The sequence below is a fragment of the Drosophila innubila genome, assembly GCF_004354385.1.
Source record: "Drosophila innubila isolate TH190305 chromosome 3L unlocalized genomic scaffold, UK_Dinn_1.0 0_D_3L, whole genome shotgun sequence".
Taxonomy (NCBI): Eukaryota; Metazoa; Arthropoda; class Insecta; order Diptera; family Drosophilidae; genus Drosophila; species Drosophila innubila.
Genome location: NW_022995376.1, coordinates 14,368,635 through 14,391,463, shown reverse-complemented (window position 1 = coordinate 14,391,463; position 22,829 = coordinate 14,368,635). Strand labels below are relative to the sequence as shown.

Sequence of the window (22,829 nt, the reverse complement as noted above, 5' to 3'; positions counted from 1 at the left end):
ATATTTAACGTTATTCTAGTAGTACTCAATAATGTATAATTAGCAGTTACATCATTTTGGTGTCTACATTCCAAATTCCCAGGCCAAGTTGGCCAAGTTTGCAAACGGAAGTTATACGCCCATGTGGTCTTAGCAATTCAGGGAACCGTATCAAAATCTTTGCCTGAAATGCGACGGCACATTCGTTAAGTACTCGAGATCCCCTATAAGGGGGACACCCTTTCACAATACTTTGGAACCGGGAAACGAAGCACAAAAAGAGAAAAGTGCTACTATACAATAAGTATTCGTAGGTAATCAAACCACGGCCCGGTGGCATTTAATTAACAAAAAAAAAAAAAAAACCGGCAGTTCGTTGAAAAAGCTTTCATTTCCGGTCGAACAACACTTGTGCATATACTCGTACTCGAACTCAGTATCAGCGGCAAAAGCAATAACAAAACTGAAGGCATGAATGAAATTATTAAAAGATATCGATCGCCTCTGTTCGATCTTGCAACCGAAAAAAAGAAACAAGTGGCAACTGGCAACCGGCAAGTGTTGCAGCCAGCAGCACAGGAGCCTGCTCAACGGGTAGCAGCAACAGCAAAAAAGAAACAAAAATGCAAAACTACCTACAAGATACATCTACATCTGCATGCACTACAACAGCAACTGCAGATACGAAACTGCTTCACGTCTGAATTAACAAAAACTTCGCTTTCTTCGGGCTTTGGTTTTGGTTTCGTTTTTGCTGTGCGCATTAATAACCGTCTCTAAGAAGTCAACCAGACTAGGCACTCACTCTATATGCATACAAATGTGTGTGTGAATAGAAATTAGTTATAGTAGACGCAGATACACATACACATACACGAACAACATACATATATCAAGTGATTGTCGGATTTGGCGCTGAGAAACGCCTCCAACTTCCGTTCGCTGTTTAGCTCGGCTTTTAAATGCAGCCAGCGTAGAAAATTAGCAACACAACATTAAAGATACACCTCGAATGTCGCAGTTTAGATACCCTTGCAGAAACGAGTATATTTATTTAATTAACCAAATTCAACTAACAGGGGAAACTACACTAAAAAAGAACAAATTGCCTCAGCTTCTTAGCTGATCGTACTTATTTTTTTTATCAACTATTTAGATATATTTTTTAAGATTAATAATTTAATATAAAACTAAATAATGATCTGATTTTAATCAAAAGTTAATTCAAACAAAAATATTGTAAGTAACTTAATTGATCATTGCTAACTATAATTCAAATATGCATAATTCACAATACTATTTTAAGCTTTATTCAATTAAAAAATCACTTTGAATCGATATGTAAAAACTCAGCAGATGGAATCAATACCCTATACCGACACAGAAGTAAAACTTTGATATAAAAAAAAAGTGCATACCCTCATTAGCCCCAGGGCAACTGTTGTCAAACGTGTATCTCAAATTACATTACACACTTTGACACTTGCAGAGACGATTGACAAGCTGGCCCAAATGTCGGCCTCAATTGACCTAAGGTTAAGGGTTGAAGCACGCGCAACGTGTAAGCCAAATATCCAACAGTTGATCGACAAACCGATCGATCGAAAGACCAAAAACGGGAAAAGGAAGTGGTTTTTGAAGCACAGTTGGTCAAATTGCGTATGAGAACGGAAGTTTTGGTATCCAACGAAACAATTACCGCGGCGCTGAAACAAAGGGCCATCTTATTATTATTTTTTTTTTTTATATTTCGAAGCTGGCGGCCAAGTGGTTAAGTCTCTGTCATTACAGATTTAATTATATAATTAATAAAGGCAATCAATGGCAGGGCAGGGCAGGGCAAGGCCTTGCTCTGACTTTGGCCCTCCTGTTCCAATGTCTATCCCTGACCATCTGGCCATCTGGTAAGGCAAACCGATCAACCGACACGCACACGCGGCAGTCGCTCCAAAGGAAGTTGGACCCCTTGTTCCAAGTCCAAGTCAAAATCGACGGAAATCGCGAGGCAATGGATAAAAAAGAACAAGAAAAAGAAACAACAACATTGGCGACAAGCTCTACACTGAGAGCATTCTTCGCAGAAATAACGTGCACATCTAAAGTAGAGTTGATTGGGGGCTCACATGTTTCAACCTACAGTTCGGAAAGACTATAGCAGCTGGGTTGATGAGCTACCCGACAAAGAGCATAAATAGATGGAGCAATAGCTCCTAAAAATTATGTAGATTTTCGTATTTCTTCCTTGCATAAAATAAAAGTGAAGTAGTATGTTAGTTACGGTATGAAATGTATCTGAATGAGTTTTTCAACTTCGTTGTAGGATATTTTCTGAAAAGATGACATTACGAGTAATTCGCACAGATCTCCTTTAGTTCTGTTGTAGGGTATTTTTCAAACTGGCATAAAGAATTTAAAAATCTGTATTAATATACTTTTGAAAGAGCTGCAAAAAAAAAGGAGGAAAATGTTAAAAAGAATGACGATAAATGACGGGAAGCGCACAGCTTAGCTGCGCTCTGCTGGATAATTGAGGAAGTTATAATTGCCAATGAAGCCAACTCGACAGACAGCCGGACAGACAGGCGGACAGACAGACGGACGGGAGACCAAGCGACCGTCCAGGCGATCAACTCTTCTCCCTGTTTAACTTGGCAAAAGTCAAGCGGAGAGCACAAAACGGAGGCAAACCCTTTGCTAAAAGATTCTTGTTGCTGCAGTAGCCATTCAAGTTGTCGTCGTTGTTTTCTTCCTCGTTGTTGTTGTTGTTGTTGGTTTTTGTTATTGTGGCAAGAGGAAACAGTTATTGTTGTGTCGTCTGTGACGACGGGAAACAGGACATGTCTTCGCATAAATTGAGGCGAGCGCAATCCAAAACGGAAGGACAAATAATTGAGCCTCAACAATCACATACATTTTATTTTGCAGCAGGATATCAAAATGCACAAAGGAAATGCACAACAACGCGTCAAAGGAAAGAGTCGCAAAACCAAAGAAATATCTCAAGCATTCTGAAGTTCATTTCGTAAAAGAATTTGGCAAATGAGCTGACTATAAACTTGGTATTCAGAGATACATACATATATATCTAAAGTTATATATATTATTTCTTCAGCGCAATTGCATCACGAGAGCATTGACAAATAAACAATAAAAAAAAAAAAAAGAATAGCCAAGTGTAGCAGACACAACAAACACAACACGCACCTGTGTCAACAATGAAAGCCTCGAGAAAGAAGCCCGAAGTCAGCTACAAAACCAAACACACAAAACCAGCGCCAGAATGACGCAGTTTATAAAGATGGGCCCTTATAAACACACACACACACACACACTCTCTCACATCCATACACTTTGTATCTAGATACTTGACACGCTTTTGAAGAGACCAGAGACAAGGATTTTCATTGTGTGCTCGCACAAGTCGCAATAGTTAGAATGATACCGAAAGTGGAGACCCTGTCTCTGTCCCTATAGATAGATAGATAGATATATAAATGGATGGATAGATGGATGGATGGATGGATCTACAATGCTTGGTCATTCAATGAACCTTTTGTGGCACTCTCGCAGAAATAGTTAAATATTTGCTTGACTTTGCTCTGTCCATATTGTACTTACCTCTTTGCTGGGCACACAGATTGGCGTTCCCACTTTAACTATGCCATTTTCTACCATAACGCCCATGACAATCGGATCGCGGCTGTTGAATATGAATTGTGGCAGTATCTGTAAATGGAATGTGAAGAAAATGAAATTTGATCAGATTCTGATATTGATATCCAATGACTCCAATAAATAGTAGCTTAAATTTAAAGATTGCACATAACAAACAAAAAATAAGAGCAAATTAAGCAGTCTTGGAATAAAAAAAAGGACCATTAGCAGAAAATGTTTCTGAATAACAAATCCTAGTAAATGGAAAAAGCAAAGATTTTTTTTTAAACTAAGAATTTAAGTCAAAAAAATGCGTAAAATCAACCAAATTTATTTATTTCCCATTTCTCTTGAGGATCAACCATATAGTCCAAATACTTATCTTGCTTAAATTTGCTTTGTTTCTGTAGCTTTAACGACTAAAGATGGTTTCAAATGGTGTTACGCCTGCAGCAGGCATTGAAACAAGCTCAAATAACTATAGAAAAAGTGGCACAGAGAACCCAGTGCAAGTTGATATGGGATGGAACGGATGAGGCAAGTTAATAACTTAACTAAACAACGTCATTGTTAAGGCAGTGAGGCCAACTAAGCAACCAAGCAACCGACCACAACTGACATTGCAGCCGTGTGGCATGAACAGCTGTGTACTATGTGTCCAATTAACAGCACAGTGGGAGACGACGATGACGATGGCTGGCTAGAATATATCATAAGTAAGCAAAGTTGATCTAGACTCTAGACTCTAGACTGTAGAGGTCTAGAGGGTCGACTGTGACTATAACCTAATGATTACCTATAAATCAAATACGGGCTGCTTTAACATTATTTGAGCAGGAAGTGTGGACGTGATTCAAGCGTCTTGGACAAGCTTTAATCGCTCGTTCGAGTGGCGTTTCTTGGCCAGCACGCATCATTAGCCTCAGCAAGCGAAAGAGAGAGAGAGAGAGAAATTACCCCAGCTGGAGATCAACATTTGCAGCAACAACCACAAATCCAGTTGATTGCATTTTACACCTGTAGCTTTTGGAATAATTACGTTTCGATCGTAGTTACATTGAGAATAAAAAGGTTTATTATATTTAATAACACAGAAGACTTAATACCCTTACAATACAGATCATTCAAACACTGAGGAAATTTTTTATATATATTTATTATAAACAAAGAAACCTTATCAGTCTGTAGTTCTTTACTTACCTTTAATTTGCATGGAAATACAGCTATCGATCGGAACTCTTCGCGTTTCTTCTGCTTTAACTCCTCACGGAAGGCGGTGAACTTGTCAAACAGATGATAGATAATGTCCGCTTGGAAGATTTTAACACCCAACGAATCTGCCATTTCCTGAGCCTCTCGCTCCACTTTCACATCGAATGCCAAGATTGTTGCATATCTGACGGCGTTAAGAAAAAAAATAAAAAACAAGAGACAATTAGAGAGATTGGGTTAGTGATCACGCCAAGGCAATTGTGTGCAATTAAAAGAAAAACAAATTAAAGCATCTACCAATTATTATGATACACAATAATAATCATTATCAACATCATCAGCATCGTAATGAACAAATGCATAGTATTGGATTTTGTCTGACTTAATCGCCTAATGATCTTGTCATCTAGGTAACCAGGAAGTCTGTAATAATTGTGATAAAGACAACGTTCTCTGCTTTTCTCTTGTTTCATTTGGTCAGCTTGGGGGTATATCCACTTGCTGTGTGCTTTGAGTGACAGGAAACAGTACATATTAACCCGCTACGTGCGATCGTTTCGACGCGTCACACTGGCGACAGGAAGGGTCTACAAATTGGGTGCCGCTCAAGACTTTTGGCAATACATTTGCAATGAAAATAAAGTTTTTAATATTAGAGGGTTCTTTTTGTAACTAATAATTTTTTAGTGTCCATAATCAAATAAAATAAATGCAATCATTTGAGAAGATTAACCAAAAAGTATAAAAATATAAAATATAATTTGTGTGCAGGCTTTGTACTTTTATGATTCCAAATAAAATCTCATATAATTGGAATTAATTTTGCATATTTGTTCTAAAAGAATGCAACGATCGTTTGGCAAAAAAAAAAGTTTGTAATAATATATACAATTTATATGTGTATAGCATTTATCTCGTTGGGAGGTTATATTTTATATTAGTTGAGAGTGTAAAAAATCACATAAAAGACGGTTAAAGATTTTATTATGTTGCTTGAAGAGATAAATCTGGACAGGCTGGGACGGAATGTTTTTCTTCCTCTTTAGGCAAGAAGGCTCTTAAACAAATTTCATGATCACCTGCAGCGTAAAAAGCAAATTTTTATGGTTTAAAATTCCGCGCGCGTAAGAATCATCAATAAATAAACGGCAACACATAGTAAAAATGTAATATTGAGTTTATAGCCTGACAGTCGAATCGAGTATCTGCAAGATACGCACACTTCAGCGATGGTGGAAGGGAGACAACAAATAAAAGAGTGCTTTAAAAGCATACATATATAACTCAAATGGCTGCGCATGCGCAAGGGCCGGAAATGTTCGGCAGCGGAAACGCCACGTCTATTACATGGGCGTAGATACTCGTACTCGTATGCAGATACAAATGTATCTGAAAGCCGCACATTTCTATTTTTCATTTTTTGTTGTTGGTGTTTCGAATGTGACGCAGTAATTTGAGCGCAGCACTCTCGTAGAATTGTGTGGGCAGAACGAATTGTAAATGTATCTCCTATCTGCGTCCACATCTGCATCTGCATCTGCATCAGTATCTGTATCTGTATCTGCAGCCTGTTGCTGTATCGCTTTGTTGCTGCCAAGCAGAGCACGAAAATAGTTGCCAGTTGCCATTGCAATTGGAAACTTGTCATTAGGGCAAAGCGGAGCGAGAGGATAGAGAGAAGAGAGAGAGAGAGAGAGGTGTTGGCATTGGCTATTTGGCATTTCATTTCCATCACTTAATGGTCAGGCGAAAAAAAAAAAATAAATAAAAAGACTCTAATGAGATAAAGCTGCCGTCAAGGCAAATATTTAAAAAAGGGCTCCCCCCAACCCCCAACGTATAACAATAAATCATGAGGATCGCTGAGCCTGACTGGAAAGTGCATTTTCTGATTGCCGCTAAATGAATCACTTAACCCAACCACAGCAGCGGATTCAGCTCCAGCTTCAGCTTCAGATCTTGTCGGCTTTATCACACGCTCTTCAAAGAGCCGCTTCATTCTCTTATAAGTCTTTTGTTCTCATCCTATCTGAGCTGTGGAGTGTGAGGGGGCAGTTGTGTTAATAAAGTAAAGCTGCAATAAAATTGAAACGTTCTCGAGCCTGTCTTTAAAGTTTAATGTCGATGACTACAATGTTGTCGCACTAACTGATACCATAATAATAATGTGTGATCTGCCTGTAAATACGCTCATTTAAAGGCAAAATTCCACATGAATGTGCTGATAATGATAGCCTGAATTGTAAGAAGCTTTTATGAAGTATACTCTTAAACAAATTAGCATCAGAAATGACTGACTTCATTATATAAAGACTTAAAATTTGGCATCCATTGCATTATAGTAAACTTTTGTTTACCTATCAAGGAATTCAAGTTAGCAGCGAGTAGAACTAAAGAATGACTCTAAATAAACATATAAATTTCGAATCTGAATTTTGATTACTTACTGTGCTTCATGTTCTAGCATAGTTGAAGCCTTCATCACATCACGCTTGACTACGGGACCGATGCGAATGGCGGAGTACTGCAAAGGGAAAGAGAAAAAATAAAATATTAAATACAAAACAATTAGTTGAAAAAAAAGTAGTATAAATTATGAATGTTCGTAGTGTAATCGATAGACTTAAAATTAAAAGACAGATTTAATTACAAATTAAATGCATTCATACATTTTAGTCTACTTAATTTTCTATCATCTCAATGGAGATCAAAAAAGAGTTTTACACTAAGCTGGCATAATAAATGAAATCGGAAGTTTATTGTTGGTTTGAAATTGTAAGGCATAACAATAGAACGATGCGTAAAATAGAACGATAAAGAATGTAATTGTAGAGCGGACAAACAACAACCACAATCACGATTGCATGCTAGAATGGCAAACGGAAGTGATAGCAAAATGGGACAAATAATCCACATGGCAACTGGAAACAACGAAATAGAGTCTCTCTCTCTCCCTTTCTCTCTCTTAGCCATAATCGCAGTAGATAGCTGGAAAGTTTCCCCAAATTTGTAGGCGGTCAAATTACGTAGAAGCAAATGCAAAGCTAATTAAAAAAAAGCAAACGATTCGATGACAACGAGGCCAAAAGGTAAAAGGTCGTACTGAAAGCCTGACACCTTCGAATGACGTCAACACTCAAGGCTCACACGTTGGCACTTTCGCAGGAGGAGGTCACTCCAAGGGCGTGGTCGGTGCTCAGCACAAGACTTGAAACTAAAATAAATCCAAGAATCGGTCAGCTCAATTCGTCAGTCAGTCAGTCAGTCAGTCAGTTCGTGTCATTTGCTACAAAAATGGAAAGAAAATAGCTGCTTAATTTTCTCAGCTTTTCAGTTCAGCACGTTCCGTTCAACTTCCGTTCTTCTATGCATACAAGTAAGTACTCGCATCTATTATCTGTTTTCGGACTAACTTCCTTTGCTGTTTGATTTCATTAAAAATGCGGTCGCAACGTGTTTATGAATGAAAATTAAGCAATAAGCTCTTCAAACTTCCATTGTGTGTGTGTGTGTCTGTGTGTGTGTGTATACGATGCAGGAAGAATTACTTCCGCTGTTGTTGTTTTTCTGTTTTCATTTATATGTATGAACATTTACTCATTCATTCATTCATTTACTCATTCACTCGCTGGCCTGTTCACTCATTCACTTTTTTTTTTGTTTTTGTATACCCTTAGAGAAGATACTAGCAGTTAGACATAGCATTTGTCACTGAAGCACGTTAATTTGAATGATGATTAAATTTAGCCCTATTTCGTTCCTAGTCTTAGTCTAATTCGTTGTTAGACTTATACTATTATTATTATTGATCTAACTAGCAAATATAATTTTATATACCCATTTAGTATCAGAATAATAATTGCTAGAATGTATCTAATGATGTAATTATTTTGTAAAATATATATACCATATATTATAATTTATTTTATTTTATTAAAAAGAAATTGACAATTTCTATTGCCCCCGAAACATTTTCTAATTCAGACTTTAGAAAATATAAAAGAAAGGGTATTTAGACTTCCGCACGCTTCAGCAATTGGTGCCAGTTTTATAAAGCTGTTGTTGTTATTTCGTGTTCTTGGCAGCAAACTACGTCGCATTAATGAAAACGTTGGCATTGTCTGCTTCTTTGCTCACTTCCTTCCTTTCTTTCTTTTAATGTCGATGTGAATGAAGATGTAAATGTGTATGTAGGCAAAGATGTATGTACATATGTATAATAAAGTGGTAGTTGTAGATGTATAAATGTAGTGTATACCGCAAAGCATGAGAAAAAGCGCACAAAACTAAATTCATTCATTAAATTCAGCAAAACAAATTCGACGTAAGAAAAGCGAAGAGTGAGAGAGTAATATTGGGAGAATGAGATAGAGAGAGAAAGGAAAAGGGTTGTTCCGTTTGAACTAAATTTCCAGCTGCTTTTGGGCCATTCATGAATGGAACCCTAACTTGAAAGCTTCACGTTGTTGCCGTCATCGAATTTGCCCTTTAGAATTTTTTTGCTAGCCAGATGGTAAATAGAATCAAAGTCTGAGGAGGCTAAAAAAGTTATGTTTGTGTTTTGTTTTTTTTTTTTGAGAAATTTACGTTACGAATTGCGCACTGTTTGCAATTATTAGAAGTGCAAGAAGGCCAATTATTTTGTTGTTTCATCTGGGTTTCTTAATTTTCCTTCTTCATTCTCTTGTGCCCCTCATTTTGCATTTGGTTGTGGGCGTTGCGCGTTGCGGGTTTCCATAACATTCGCATATTTGCATGCAACTGCGTCTCGATTACAAATTGTTGCCAACGCTGGTGCATGAGCAAATGTGTGTGTGTGTGTGTGTGTGCGTGTGTGTCTCCGTTTGCGAAACCTCTCTGTGTGTATATGTGTGTGCGAATATTGTTGACTTTTAATTAAAATGCATAGGGGAATCAAATTACCTACACATCTATATACATACATCATAGTATATACATTCATGTACTCTTACCTAGTCTAGCTACCTCAAAAACTGGCACTCAATGACGTCGACGCCCGAGGCACAGTGCAACGGCAGAGCCACACAATTATGGCAAAAGCAGCAGGAACAACAACTGCAACAACAATGCTTAGAAATGGGCAAATGCTGCATAATTACATTTACAGCCCAAATACCTGCATTAAACAAAACAAACTCAAAAGGCAGAAACTCCAGGTTGCTTGCTTTATTTTAATACACTATCAAGAGACTACTTTGACTGGTTAATTAAAATTGCCACCAATTATAACTATTTTTTTAATGTGTCAATTAATTATATTTTATTTAAACTATAATAATAATAATAAAACCTATTCTATTTACCAACAGCTATCCACAACATTACGATGTAAATATGCGCTAAATTATATTTTTATTTCATATTATTTTAATTTTACTATACTAAAAATTGTACTTCCTTTGCTATTATTGTAAAGAGTATTTACTGTTCGTTGAGGATTGTTTGTGTTCCAAATTGCTGTTGGGTTTTTTCTGCACAATTTTTCATTCATGAAAGAAAAACGTCACGGACGGACTGGCAGACTCCGAGCTTGTTGTTACGTATATTTTTTGTGCAATTTTTTCATTCATAAAAGAAAGAGATACAAAGTTAGAGACAGATATTGTTTGCATGAATGAAAACAACAACAACAATAACAAATTGCGTTGTTGCGGGTGTTTCTTATGTGGGTACAAAGTACCTATACCAATGCCAAAATAAGTGGGTAATAGAGAAAAAATGCAGCAGTAGCAATAACAACGCCAAGTCGGCCAAGAGTTGTATAAGCAACAAGGCAAACGACAGCGACGAGAGGAGCATAGCTTTTTATGAATGGCAGTAACGTCAGTCAGGTTGGCTACGCTATATTTGGCCGACAGTCGACTGCCGACAGTCGACAACGAGCAGCAAATGTTAATGAAGCCGCTTGCCAGTTTTTCAGTTTTTCAGTTGGCAACAGGCAAAGATTCAAACGGAATTTAGGCAGAGATTGCAGTTCAGGCCGATTGCATAACAGCACAACGACTGTGGCACCACAAACTTTGGGTGTTTGTGCCTCATGTTCATGTGCATGTTGTCTTCTGTTTTCAGCTTTCCGCCTGCGTCGCGTCTCATAAAAATGTGCAACCAACTGAACAGAAAGTCATAACTCTAAGCCAAGTCAGTGGCGTAATGGGAAATGCGACTGCCCAAATTCGATTGCAGCAACTTTAATTTATTTGCAAAATGCATGAAAATTGGCATGCATTCTTATAAAATTAAAACACATCCTGAAGAGGATAGCAGTGTCAAGTACAGCTTGGCAGCGAAGATATTCTTTAATTACACAAATTTATTTTTTCATCTTATTCTAAAATTCAACTTTATGAGTTTAAGGAAACGGACAAATTCAGCTAATTCTTCAACTTTGCCTAAGAGACATGTTATCTTGAAAGAACTTTAAACATTCCTCATTCTGACTGAGATTTTGGCTGTCTTTCGGGTGTGAATTCTTGCGGGGCGAGGTGCTGCTAATGAATTATGGTTATTTATACAAATATTATGGGTATTGCTGTTCTAAGTGAAAATTGTTAATCTTTAGAGTGTGTGACGCACGCGCCTAAGAGCGCTAAACACATGGCCAATAGATGGAAATGGGTAAAGCGTGGAGCAAGGGAGGAATGGAGAGCAGAGGGCCGACAGCAACAAGTGCAATTAATTTTTATGAATAGAAAGAGCGGCATTGATCCGCTGCTGCTTCAGCTGCCGCTTCATCTGCTGATGCTGATGCTGATGCTGATGCTGCTGTCGATACGCCCTGCCGCGTCGTGTTTAATTTATCGAAATGTGTAGCAAATGTTTATTTGATCAATAAAATGAATTACTGTGCGAGAGCAACTGTTAGTGCTTAAGTGTGTGTACATATGTGTGTGTGTGCGTGTGTGTGTGAGTCTGTACAAACAAGCAACTTGTCTACCAAAATGAATGAAACAACAGAAATAATAATAACTTTTCGTCGTGGGTCGCAATTAAAAGCAGCGCAAGTGCCTGACAGAGAGAGAGTGTAAGAGAAAGAGACAGAGAGAGCGAGCGAGAATAAGAGAAAGAGCGACAGTAATGCATGTATTTGTAATTGATTTGTTTTCTATACAATTTATTGTCTGGCTGTTGCTCTTTTCTTTTTTTGGAGACACTTAACTGAGCTTGTTTTTTTTATTGTTGTTCTTACTTTTGTTATTGTTAATGTATTGTGAATTTCTTAAATGCGACGCGCGCTCAATGAAATGATGCATGAGTTGCAACACTCAAGGAAGAAGATTCAACAACAGGGAATAAGTCTCCCAGACAGAACTTGGAGCCAGAGAAGAGAATACTCGAATCGCAAACTTATTACAGCATCAATTAATTAAATCAAGTAAAAAGACATCAATAAATTTGGACAATATCTTTCACATTCTTAAATGTTGTACGAAATATATATGTATATTTTCATATGGGAACTGTATGTTCATAACACACTTTTATACTCTGTGGCATACTCTTTGTCCCAGACACCTATCGTTTCGCATCCGCACCATATTTTATGGGCTAACACGATTTGCCGACGTGTCTGAAATCAATTTTTTGGCAGCCAACAACAGCGACCATAACAAGTGAGTTAAATGACAATTTCCGGTCAATTTGATCAAAGCCAATATAAATTCGGAATCCCAGTTCGTATTTCACAGCGTGGGGGCTTTAAATAATTACGCGAGCGCAACCAAAAACAGATACAAATACATATGTACATATACTGCAATAGTTACATAGTTTTGTGACTTATTAATATAAAGTTAGTCTATAGTATACACTATAAAATACCCTGCCAAAGTTGCAATACTTTAAGTAACTAAAACAATTTATTTATCTAGCTGATAATACCCGACATGACAAAAACTAGCCAGCAACCGTTTGACTGTAGTTTGTGTTGGCGCTAGTTATTTACTAAATTTGGCTTAAACGAGGGCGGAACTTGTTATGTAGCCGGCCGGTGACTGCCCACATTTTCCACTCAACTCATGAATGAATGGCAATCAAGTGGAGTCTGTCTGTCAGTCAGTCAGTCAGTTTGTCAGCTTGGCCATAATCGATTTTTGAAACAAACATGACGGCGACAAATTTAGCATCTAAAATGTGTCTATTGAAATTATATAGAAAGACTGCTCAACTAATAGATACTATATACAATAAAATGAATTTACTTTGTTTAATAACTTGATTAATTCTTTCGTTCAATTTATCTGTTAATTCTGATTCCGGGTATATTTTAAACTATCTTATCATTCATTTTCATTTGCCTCTACTCACTCATTCATTTATTCGTTCATTCAGTCACTCTTTCGGACCCAAAGTTGACAACTACACATGACTCTGAGTAGAATTATGTAAGTATTAGCTAATTTGCATAGTTGTCGGTTGCGTTGGCGTCTGATTTGGATGAAACCTTTAGCATGGGAAAGTGTTGAGGCTGCCGCCTTATAAATAATGAAGATGATGACACTGTGGGAAACCCTAGAAAATGTAGGCTGCTTGCGGCTAATGAGCTTGTAATGCTTTAGCTGGTTTAGCTGCCAAATAAGAGCAAACGTCTTTGGAACTAGTCTTGTTAATAGTTGTACATTAATTTATTTTAATGCAGAGAAATTTGTGTTTTTTAAGAATTTCACTTTATCTTCAAAGCTGTATGTACATATGAATCCCTACTTAACAGAACAGCATCAAAAGCCGAATAGATATAAAATAAATAAATACAATCATATTCGTCGGTAGTCTATGGAACTGATCTGTCGATCTCAGAAGTAAAGTTTCAATAGATTATTAATAAATATCAGTTTAATATCCTCTTTTATTTTGCAAACAAAAATTTTTATCGAGTTCAATTTTGATAGATATAGTCATTATCCTTTTATATTATTACATTATAAAAAATGTCTTAAATTTTATAGAAACTAGACTGAATACTTAAAGCTCCAATACTTAAAACTTAATAACATTAGGAATATATCTTTCGATCAAATCAAACGATATCAAATTTTCCATTTTTCCTGTATATATTGCTAGTCGCCTTTCAAACCCCTTGTGTTGCTTTCGTCACTAGCGTGGAATGACGTCCACTGTGATGGTATAAAATGCAGTGTTGTATTTAACAAATTATTTTAACTGTTGTTACTTCCGTTAAGCATTTTTCCAGCTTGCAATTAATTGAAATTTGAGCTCTTCATTATGCAAATATATGTTTATTCTCGTATAAATGTTTATAAAGTAAAAGACAAATATTATTAAATGAAATTCCTGGCTTCAGGTTGCACTACTGCATTCATTCATGAATACGATGCGGAAAAATGTCTATGTATGGGTATACATACATAAAAAAAAAAAGTGATTTGAAATTTGCAATGTGAGTTTCCATATCCGTTCAGGTACATACACATATACTTCAATTTCAGATCTATACATATTTACATACATATGTAAACGCATTTGGCTGGTATATATAGAGCGCATGATATTTTTAGTTGGGCGTTCAAAGTTTTTCTTGATTGGGGGACAGACGGCAATGGGATGGGATTGTATGGTATGGTATGGTATGAGAGTATGAGAGTATGTGATGGGATGGATAGGCAGTGCGTGTTGTTGGCTATGCGCCCGCCGCATGGCTGCTTGTGGCATGAATCATTCGATGTGGCCGGGATTGTACTTGTAGTTGTGTTATTTGTTACTGTTGTTGTTGTCGCTGATGTTGTTGCAACTATTTGCACCGCATTTATAAAAATACATTTTATGTTTACGCCGTTCTCGACGTAGTCGTAGTCGTAGTCGTACTCGATGTTGTCTGCCGCATTGGCTGCGAGGACGCCAGAAGGAGACGGAAACGCAGGTGGCGACTGGGGACTGAAGCTTGGGCAGACACAGAACGCAATGATGACGACGCCGACGTCGCTGACGACGCATCATGCACTCATAATTTTCCAAAAATACTTTTTGTCTGACAATTTACAACTTTTCGCCATATTTCACTAAAGTCAATTTGTTAAAAATCGAAATCCAAAAGAAAAGTTCTTCAACATTGCATTTATGATCATAAATTCACGGGAAGTATATGATCTAATTAAACATAGGTAAGTTTGGTAGATCGAAAGTAAACTTAAATATTAAGAAATGACTGATTGACTAGCAGATACTTTTAATAGTCTTATTTGGCAATCTTACATGAATTGCGCAAAGATTAAAGAGACAAACTTGGAGAACGATAAAACCGAATTTTACTAAGTATACATATCTTTATAAATTCTGTATGTTTTCAAATTTTCGATCAAAGTTCTTTTACAAACTGGCCGATCGGAATGGTGTAAATTGAAGCCTTTGAATTAAGACATAAGCAAATGTAAATAAGAGTTACGTATTTATCAGTCTATCCGTTTTTTAAATCCTTGCATGGACATGACTCTACATCACAAACAATTCCTAATGAATATATAAACAATACCAAGGGTAACATTAATAGTACATCTTCATCTAATCTTTTTTATAATATATTTATATATAAAGCACAAATTCAAACTGAAAATAAATAGCTACTTACCGGAATCTTGGAAGTGCGCAGAAACTCAAGCAAAGCTTCCAGTGAACCCAAAGTAGAGGCCTGCACATAGACGCCTGACTGAGCCAACTTGATGTGACTCAGGGCGCTCTTCAGTTCGCGGGCAACTTCCTCTCTGCAAAAGAGCAACAGTTAAATGAAAGTTCCAAAAGAGAATATAATGTATCAGTGTATCACCCACTTGCATATTTCGACTTCGTCGGGTTTGTGCGCAATTAGCAGATTGATGCCAGCAATGGCTTTCTCCAGATCCTTGGCAGCGATTTTAACACCTTGAGCCGCCTTCACTTCCTTGTACTCGACATAGGCGTTCTTCACCCGCAGCTCCTTCATAGGCTGTGGCATCAGGAGCGAACGAATCTGTGTGGTTATTGGCCCATCTGTGCCAGCCAAAATCATTGTTTGACCCTCACGCAATTTGCCGTTGATCAGAATGGCATCGATGGTGGTGCCCAGGCCGGGAATAGCTTTCACTTCCAGCACCGTGGCCTGCAGCTCCTCTGAGTACATGAGACGCTTGGCCAGCATATTTTGACAAAAGTCCGTAATCATAAATAGCAAATTTCCCATTCCTTCGCCAGTGATGGCGCTAGTGGGCACAAGGGAGATATAAGTCTTGGGATCTGTGTTTTCATAAAACAGAGCTGCGTTCAGACCCTGCTCGGCAAATTGTAGGATAACATCCTTAGTGCGCTGCTGGAACTCCAATTGAGTGTTGCTCTGCTGCTCCTTGATCACGTCGCGGACATCACGGCGAGGCAGAACTTGCCAGTCATACAGACGATCAATCTTGTTCAGGGCCACAATGAATGGACATTTCTTCTTTTTCAACAGCTGTATGGATTCAATGGTCTGCGGCTCAAGACCGTGCATAATGTCCACAACCAGAATTGCAATATCACAGAGAGAGGAACCGCGATTGCGCAGATTACTAAACGATTCGTGGCCGGGTGTATCAATGATCAGCAGTCCGGGAAGACGATGCACGAAGCTGGCACCATTTTTCACATATTTCGTTTGTTCCTTGATGGCATCGATGGGCACATTGGTGGCACCAATCTGTTGAGTAATGCCGCCCGCCTCCGAATCCTGCACATGTGTGCGTCGCAGTTTGTCCAAGATCTTCGTTTTACCCGTGTCCACATGGCCGAGAACACAAACAACACCGGCACGCAGCTCATCTGTAGTTCGCTTCTTCTCAGCCTCTGCTTGGCGTTTAATAATGCGTGCCTCAGCGCGTAAGCGACGCGATTCGGGATCATTGGCCGTAGTGTCTTCTTTTTCGGACACATCGCTTTCCTCGTCTGAGTCATCGCTTTCATCGTCGCTATCGTCGTCGTCGTCTTCATCGGTCTCTTCTTCATCTGCTGCCTCATTTTTGCCATTGTTGTTTGTTGTGTTGGTTGCCTGAGAGGATTCCTCCTCTGGCTCTGGCTCACTGTCACTGACATCCCAACTCTCCTTAACGACTTCCTTGGGCGCTTGATCAGATGCAGCAGCAGCTGCTGCTGCTTCGGCCGCTTCCTTGGCCGCCGCCTGGGCTTCTTCTTCGGTGGGCTCTTCCTTAGGACCCTTCTTCTTGTTTGGCCTTATGCGGGTTCCTGTAAAACATTTGAATTAATTTTACCATTTATTGAAATCTATTTATTACTTGTTACCTGGCCTGGCTGCACGTCTGTCGTTAGGATCGGGTAATTCGAGTCCCTGCGCTTTAAGCGATTCGAGCAGCGCCTGGGCACGGGCACGATCTTCCTTTTGCTTTTTGGTCAGCAATTTGCCTTCAGCCTTAAGGCGAGCCTTTCGCTCAGCCTCCTTTTGTTTCTTTTTCTCCTTGCGTTCTGCTTCCAAACGCACTGCCTCTAAGCGCGCCTCTTCACGCTCATCCTCAAGGCGAAGGCGCTCCTCCTCTTCTTTGGCCAGACGCTCCTCTTCCTCTTTGCGCTTCTTGAGCTGCTCCTGCATGGCGGCTACCATTGCTGCGGACATTCCTTTCTTTTTGGTGTCCTTTTTATCCTTCTCCTCCTCGGCCTCGGCCTTTTTATCTTTCTTGCCCTTTTTCTTATTCTTGCCAGCCTTGCCTCCATCGTCAGCTTCCTCCGCCTCAGCTTCTGGCCGAGTCACATCCTCTGAAACCGGTTCAGGTTCGGGTTCAGGTTCTGGTGCAGGTGCCTGCACAGGTGTTGGCTTTTGCTTAGGTTCAAGTGCTGCCCGTTGCTTGGCCTGCGCAGCCTCTCGTTTTTGTCTCTCCTTCTTCTCCTTTTTCTTTTGTGCTGCTGTCTTCATGCCACCAGCATCATCATTCTCATTGTCATCGTCTTCAGGAGCGGCATCCTCGACAGTCACCGCTTGTGGTTGTTGTTTCTTGTTTTTCGACTTGGACTTTTTGGAAAACTCATCGGCCAGTTGCTCGGGGGATACAACGGTAGCTGCTTGCGGTGCCTCGCCAGCGTACTCCGCCTGCAGTTCTGCCAGCATCTGGTCCAGATCTTCGTCGTCATCGCCTTTGCCCTTGCGCTTGGACTTTTTACCTTTCTTCTCGTTCTTTTTCTGTGTCTTCGCCGTCACCTCCTCATCATCGGAAGAGATTTGACGCGCCGGCGTTTCATCCTCATCGTCGTCATCGTCATCCAAGAGATTAAATGCTGACTTCTTAGCTGATTTGGCTTGACTTGACTCTTCATCGGATTCATCGTCGACATTCTTTGCCTTGGCCTTACCTTTGCCTTTGACATTCATCTTTTTGACACCCTTTGTTATGGTCTCAATCTGAGCATCATTATCGCTGCCTTCATCCGAATCAGCTGCGGCATTCTTGTTCTTCTTCTTGCCCTTCTGCTGATTCTTCTTGTTGTTTGTGCTCAGTTTCTCCTCCGAGTCAATGACAGGATTGGTTTCACTGCAATAAATGCAAATGCATTATTAACTTGAATAGAAAGTTGCCAACACGCCGTCGTGGCATCTCCACAAACAATAATAACAACAACAACACAATAAGAAAAGCGTACTCACATTTCGTCAGCCGACGAGCCACCCTCGACAGTGGTCAGTATCTCTTTCTTGCCCTTTTTAGCTTTAACCATCTTTCCTGACGCAGTCTCAACACGCTTCTTCTTGGAACACCCACGAAACTCCGAAAGTAATTCACTGCTAAAAGTGTACACGCGACGGATAGGAAACGAGGAGACTCTATCTCTTCCCTTCCAACAACTAGGTATGCAAATAACGACGCGGCTGCTAGCTGATCCCTTTTAAGCGGCAGCACTTTGGTTTCCTTGTTGCGGGTTAACAACTTGCCTGTTTGTATTCAACAAGAATGGGTTAAAATGTATAAATTTTCGCACGTTTCGCCGATTCGGTTAGCGAATACGATGCACCTGTGTGATAGCGGTGTGATAACTTCGATAACGCTATCGATAGCTATGTTGCTTTCTAGTTTTGATAATAGTTAAACGATACTATTTATGTGATACGATATCGATAGTCTTAACAGCTTTTATTTAAATTTTAGGTAATGAAAATTACAGCCATTTAAAAGAGTAGCTGCAAATTTAAAAATTTAAAAAATTCAAAATCAAGAAAAATTTAAAAAGATGTATTTGTTCCAAGAACCATTTTTCACAAAATACCTAAAATGGTACGACTTGCCAGATCGCAAACTTCTTTCTGGAAAAGGTGGCAGCCTTTCTGTTTAAGACGAGGAGTGAGTGAGAGAGAAGTAAAGCAAAAGAAAAACACAGTCGGCTTTAAATCTGGATCTTTAAAACTGACGTTAAATGTAGTGATTAAATTGAAAAACAAAGCTCGTTATTGTTAACGTTAACTCAGTAACCTATCTGACAATGAAGCCTACTCAGCCCAGTGGCAGCAATAGCAGTGCCAGCTGTAATGCCAGCAAGGTAGCAGAACCCATCGAGTATGTGACTCTAATAAGCGACGACTCCGACGGCGAACCGTCGCCCAAACGCAGCATCTCTGGAGGCGGTAACCAAGGCACTGCTCCAACCAAGTCCAAGTTCGACGACGACTCTAACGACACGCCGGCCACCAGTGATGAGCGACGTACAAGCCGGCGTAACAAGCCCAAGGTCGATTATACAAATAAGACTGCAGCAGCCAGTGCAGAGAACGCACCCTGTGACAAATCGAGCTCAGTTTCGTCGGGTAGCAGCGCAGGATTGGCGGAGAAACGCAATAGCTTGCCCTCGGAGCATCGTTCACGTAAGTCGGAGAGTGGCGTTCAGCAGCCGGCGAGCAGTGGGTCTCGTAGTGCTCCACAGAAGGATGCTGCGAACGGAGCCAGTGGTGAGTCAAAGGATGCCAGCACTCCCACAGTGCTGTCGGGACAGGAAGGCGCCGTCTTTCAGTCGCGATTGCCCTTTAGCAAGATGACGCCCAACGAGGAGGCCTGCTTTCCGGATATCAGTCGCTCCGGCATACTTGGCCATCGGGTATTCCTCAACATACGTAATAGTCTGCTCCATATGTGGGTTGATAATCCCAAAGTGCAGTTGACCTTTGAAAATGCACTCAAATGTCTGCCACCGCCGTTTGACAGTGAGCCAAATCTGGTTAGGCGTGTGCATTCGTTTCTGGAGCGGCACGGCTTCATCAATTTTGGCATATTCAAGCGACTAATCCCAATACCCAGCAAGAAACTTGGCAAGGTGATCGTTATTGGCGCGGGAATTTCCGGTCTAGCTGCTGGACAACAGCTGCAACAGTTTGGCATGGATGTCATTGTGCTGGAAGCACGAGATCGCGTTGGCGGACGCATTGCAACATTTCGCAAAAATAGCTATATAGCGGATCTGGGCGCCATGGTTGTTACTGGGGTCTACGGCAATCCCATGACCATTCTCAGCAAACAGATTGGCATGGATCTGGTGCCAATTCAGCAGACATGTCCATTATACGGCCCGGATGGCAAGCCGGTGCCCAAGGAAAAGGATGATGTCATTGAGCGCGAGTTTAATCGTCTTCTCGAATCGGCCAGCTATATTTCGCATCGTCTGGACTTCAACTATGCTGGTAATAATCCTGTATCGCTGGGCGATGCTCTCGAATGGATCATCAACATGCAGGACAAGGCTGTCCAAGAGAAGCGAGCTGCACACATGCACGAGATCATCGCGGCCCAGACAAAAATCATCGAGCATCGCAAGCGACTCAAGAGCGTTATACAAAGCATTGCCAAGCTCAAGGCTGACTATCAGGCTCTGGTCAACCAACGCCTACCCAAGAGCGCCCACAACGAGACCAGTTATGCCCAGCAGGAATACACAATTCGGATTAATCAAATCAAGCTGGAGGACGCTATGAAAGTCGAAGAAGAGTTGCGAAACCAGGGACAAAAGCTAGAGGTTCATCTACAAGAGATTGAACAAAATGCCCCCAGGTTAGTACATTTATTGTTTTATTATCAGGGAATAACACCGTAACCGTTTTATTTTAAGTACCGGAACTGAAACCGTAACCGAAATTAATTCTCTTTCAAGAACCGAAACACTTGTACCGGTACGGTTGTATAAAGTTGTCATAACTTTATCAAAACTCGACCGATTTTCAAACGGAATGTCGTTTTGATCTTGGTTTCGCCTTTTAATTCATTCTGCATTCAAATTTTAAGTAATTTAAGAAAAAAATTATTTTCGCTAGACTTCGAATTTGATGATAAGGGTCCCCCTTTGATATTTTGAAAATTCAAAATTTTAAATCTCAAGTTTTTACTTTTAGTCAACTTATTATATCGTAATTAGTAGAAAACAACACTTTAAACTTGATTCTGAGACCTTTCATTTTTTTGTCAAAAATCATGGGAAATCGAACAAAAATTTTGACTTGTAAGGTGCCTAGGACCCAAGTCTGACTAGCTTCAAACTTTAATAACTTTGTGAAAACTCGACCGATTTTCAAACGGAATGTCATTTTGGTCATGGTTTCGCTTCTAAATTCATTCTGCATTCAAATTTAAATTCCCTAGATTATTTCGGTTTGATTCCCTGAATATTATATTTAAATGTGTTTCTTCTAGCCAAGTATATCTATCCTCTCGTGATCGTCTCATACTGGACTGGCACTTTGCCAACCTGGAGTTTGCCAATGCCACTCGTTTGAACAATCTGTCGCTAAAGCACTGGGATCAGGATGATGACTTTGAGTTCATTGGACATCACACGACAGTGCGTAATGGATACTCTTGTGTGCCGGTGGCATTAACTGAAAACATTGACATACGACTCAACAGTGCCGTCAAAGAAATCAAATACAACAGCAAGGGAGTCGAGATTGTAGCTGAGAATCTAAAGACATCCAATTCGGAAGTGACATACAAAGCGGACTTGGTTGTCTGTACGCTCACCCTGGGAGTGCTGAAGGTTGCCGTTGCGAATGAGGAATCCCAGCATGCAAACACCGTGAAATTCGAGCCACCACTGCCGGACTGGAAGCAACAGGCCATCCGTCGCTTAGGATTTGGTAATCTCAACAAAGTTGTACTCTGCTTCGATCGAATTTTCTGGGATCCCAATGCCAATCTCTTTGGCCATGTTGGTAGCACCACCGCCAGTCGTGGTGAGTAGCTAAATTGTACAATAGCTAATGACAATTTTAAGACCATTCTAAACTATATTTTTAGGCGAAATGTTTCTGTTCTGGAGCATCAGTTCAACGCCCGTTTTGCTGGCTCTCGTCGCTGGCATGGCCGCCAACATTGTGGAGAGCGTAACCGATGACATCATTATTGGGCGTTGTATGTCCGTTCTGAAGAACATCTTTGGCAACACATCTGTGCCCCAGCCCAAGGAGACAGTTGTCACTCGCTGGCGCAGCGATCAGTGGGCACGCGGTTCATATAGTTACGTTTCTGTGGGCTCATCTGGCAGTGACTATGATCTTCTGGCAGCACCAGTTATACCTTCTAAAAGCCCGGAGCCACACTCCAGTAAGGAGTCCGAAGAACTACCACGACTCTTCTTTGCCGGAGAGCATACGATACGTAACTATCCGGCAACAGTTCACGGCGCATACTTGAGCGGACTGCGTGAGGCTGGCCGTATTGCAGATTATTATTTGGGGTATCCGGAGGGTACTCCCGGAGATATTGGCTACTCGATAAGTGAAGCTGCCAATTCGGTTTCTGTTGGCAATGTTGTCAAGTTGCGTGACCTCTCACCTCGTCTAACTGACTCGCCATTGCCAAAGAAATCTGAGGAGAATCTAAATAATGTCGAGTCAACAGAAATACCCTAAAAACTGTGGTTTTTTTTCAATCGATAATAAAAATAGGCTTAATATATACCTTGGGTAAATAAAAGTTAGTTTATATTTAATTTTATAATTTTTTTAATTTACCTATATTAAAATGCAT

At 40.0% G+C, this 22,829-nt stretch overlaps 2 protein-coding genes across 2 annotated transcripts in view; one reads left to right on the top strand and one right to left on the bottom strand.

The window, feature by feature from the left end:
- LOC117788712 (eukaryotic translation initiation factor 5B) overlaps window positions 1–18,840 on the bottom strand; it is a 29,046-nt gene extending 10,206 nt beyond the window's left edge. The window contains exons 1-7 of the mRNA XM_034627553.1: window positions 18,473–18,840; window positions 17,122–18,359; window positions 15,645–17,064; window positions 15,446–15,578; window positions 7,293–7,369; window positions 4,834–5,029; window positions 3,598–3,705 (exon numbers count right to left, since the gene is read on the bottom strand). Coding sequence (XP_034483444.1) covers window positions 3,598–3,705; window positions 4,834–5,029; window positions 7,293–7,369; window positions 15,446–15,578; window positions 15,645–17,064; window positions 17,122–18,359; window positions 18,473–18,543 — 3,243 coding nt within the window. The 5' untranslated portion in view covers window positions 18,544–18,840. The remainder of the gene's footprint in view (window positions 1–3,597; window positions 3,706–4,833; window positions 5,030–7,292; window positions 7,370–15,445; window positions 15,579–15,644; window positions 17,065–17,121; window positions 18,360–18,472) is intronic.
- Window positions 18,841–19,155: 315 nt separating this feature from the next.
- Window positions 19,156–22,791, top strand: LOC117789037 (possible lysine-specific histone demethylase 1). Its single transcript, XM_034628035.1, has 3 exons — window positions 19,156–20,858; window positions 21,495–22,033; window positions 22,098–22,791. Exons 1-3 carry the CDS (start codon window positions 19,303–19,305, stop codon window positions 22,709–22,711), a joined length of 2,709 nt encoding a protein of 902 aa, XP_034483926.1. The 5' UTR covers window positions 19,156–19,302; the 3' UTR covers window positions 22,712–22,791.
- Window positions 22,792–22,829: the final 38 nt, after the last annotated feature.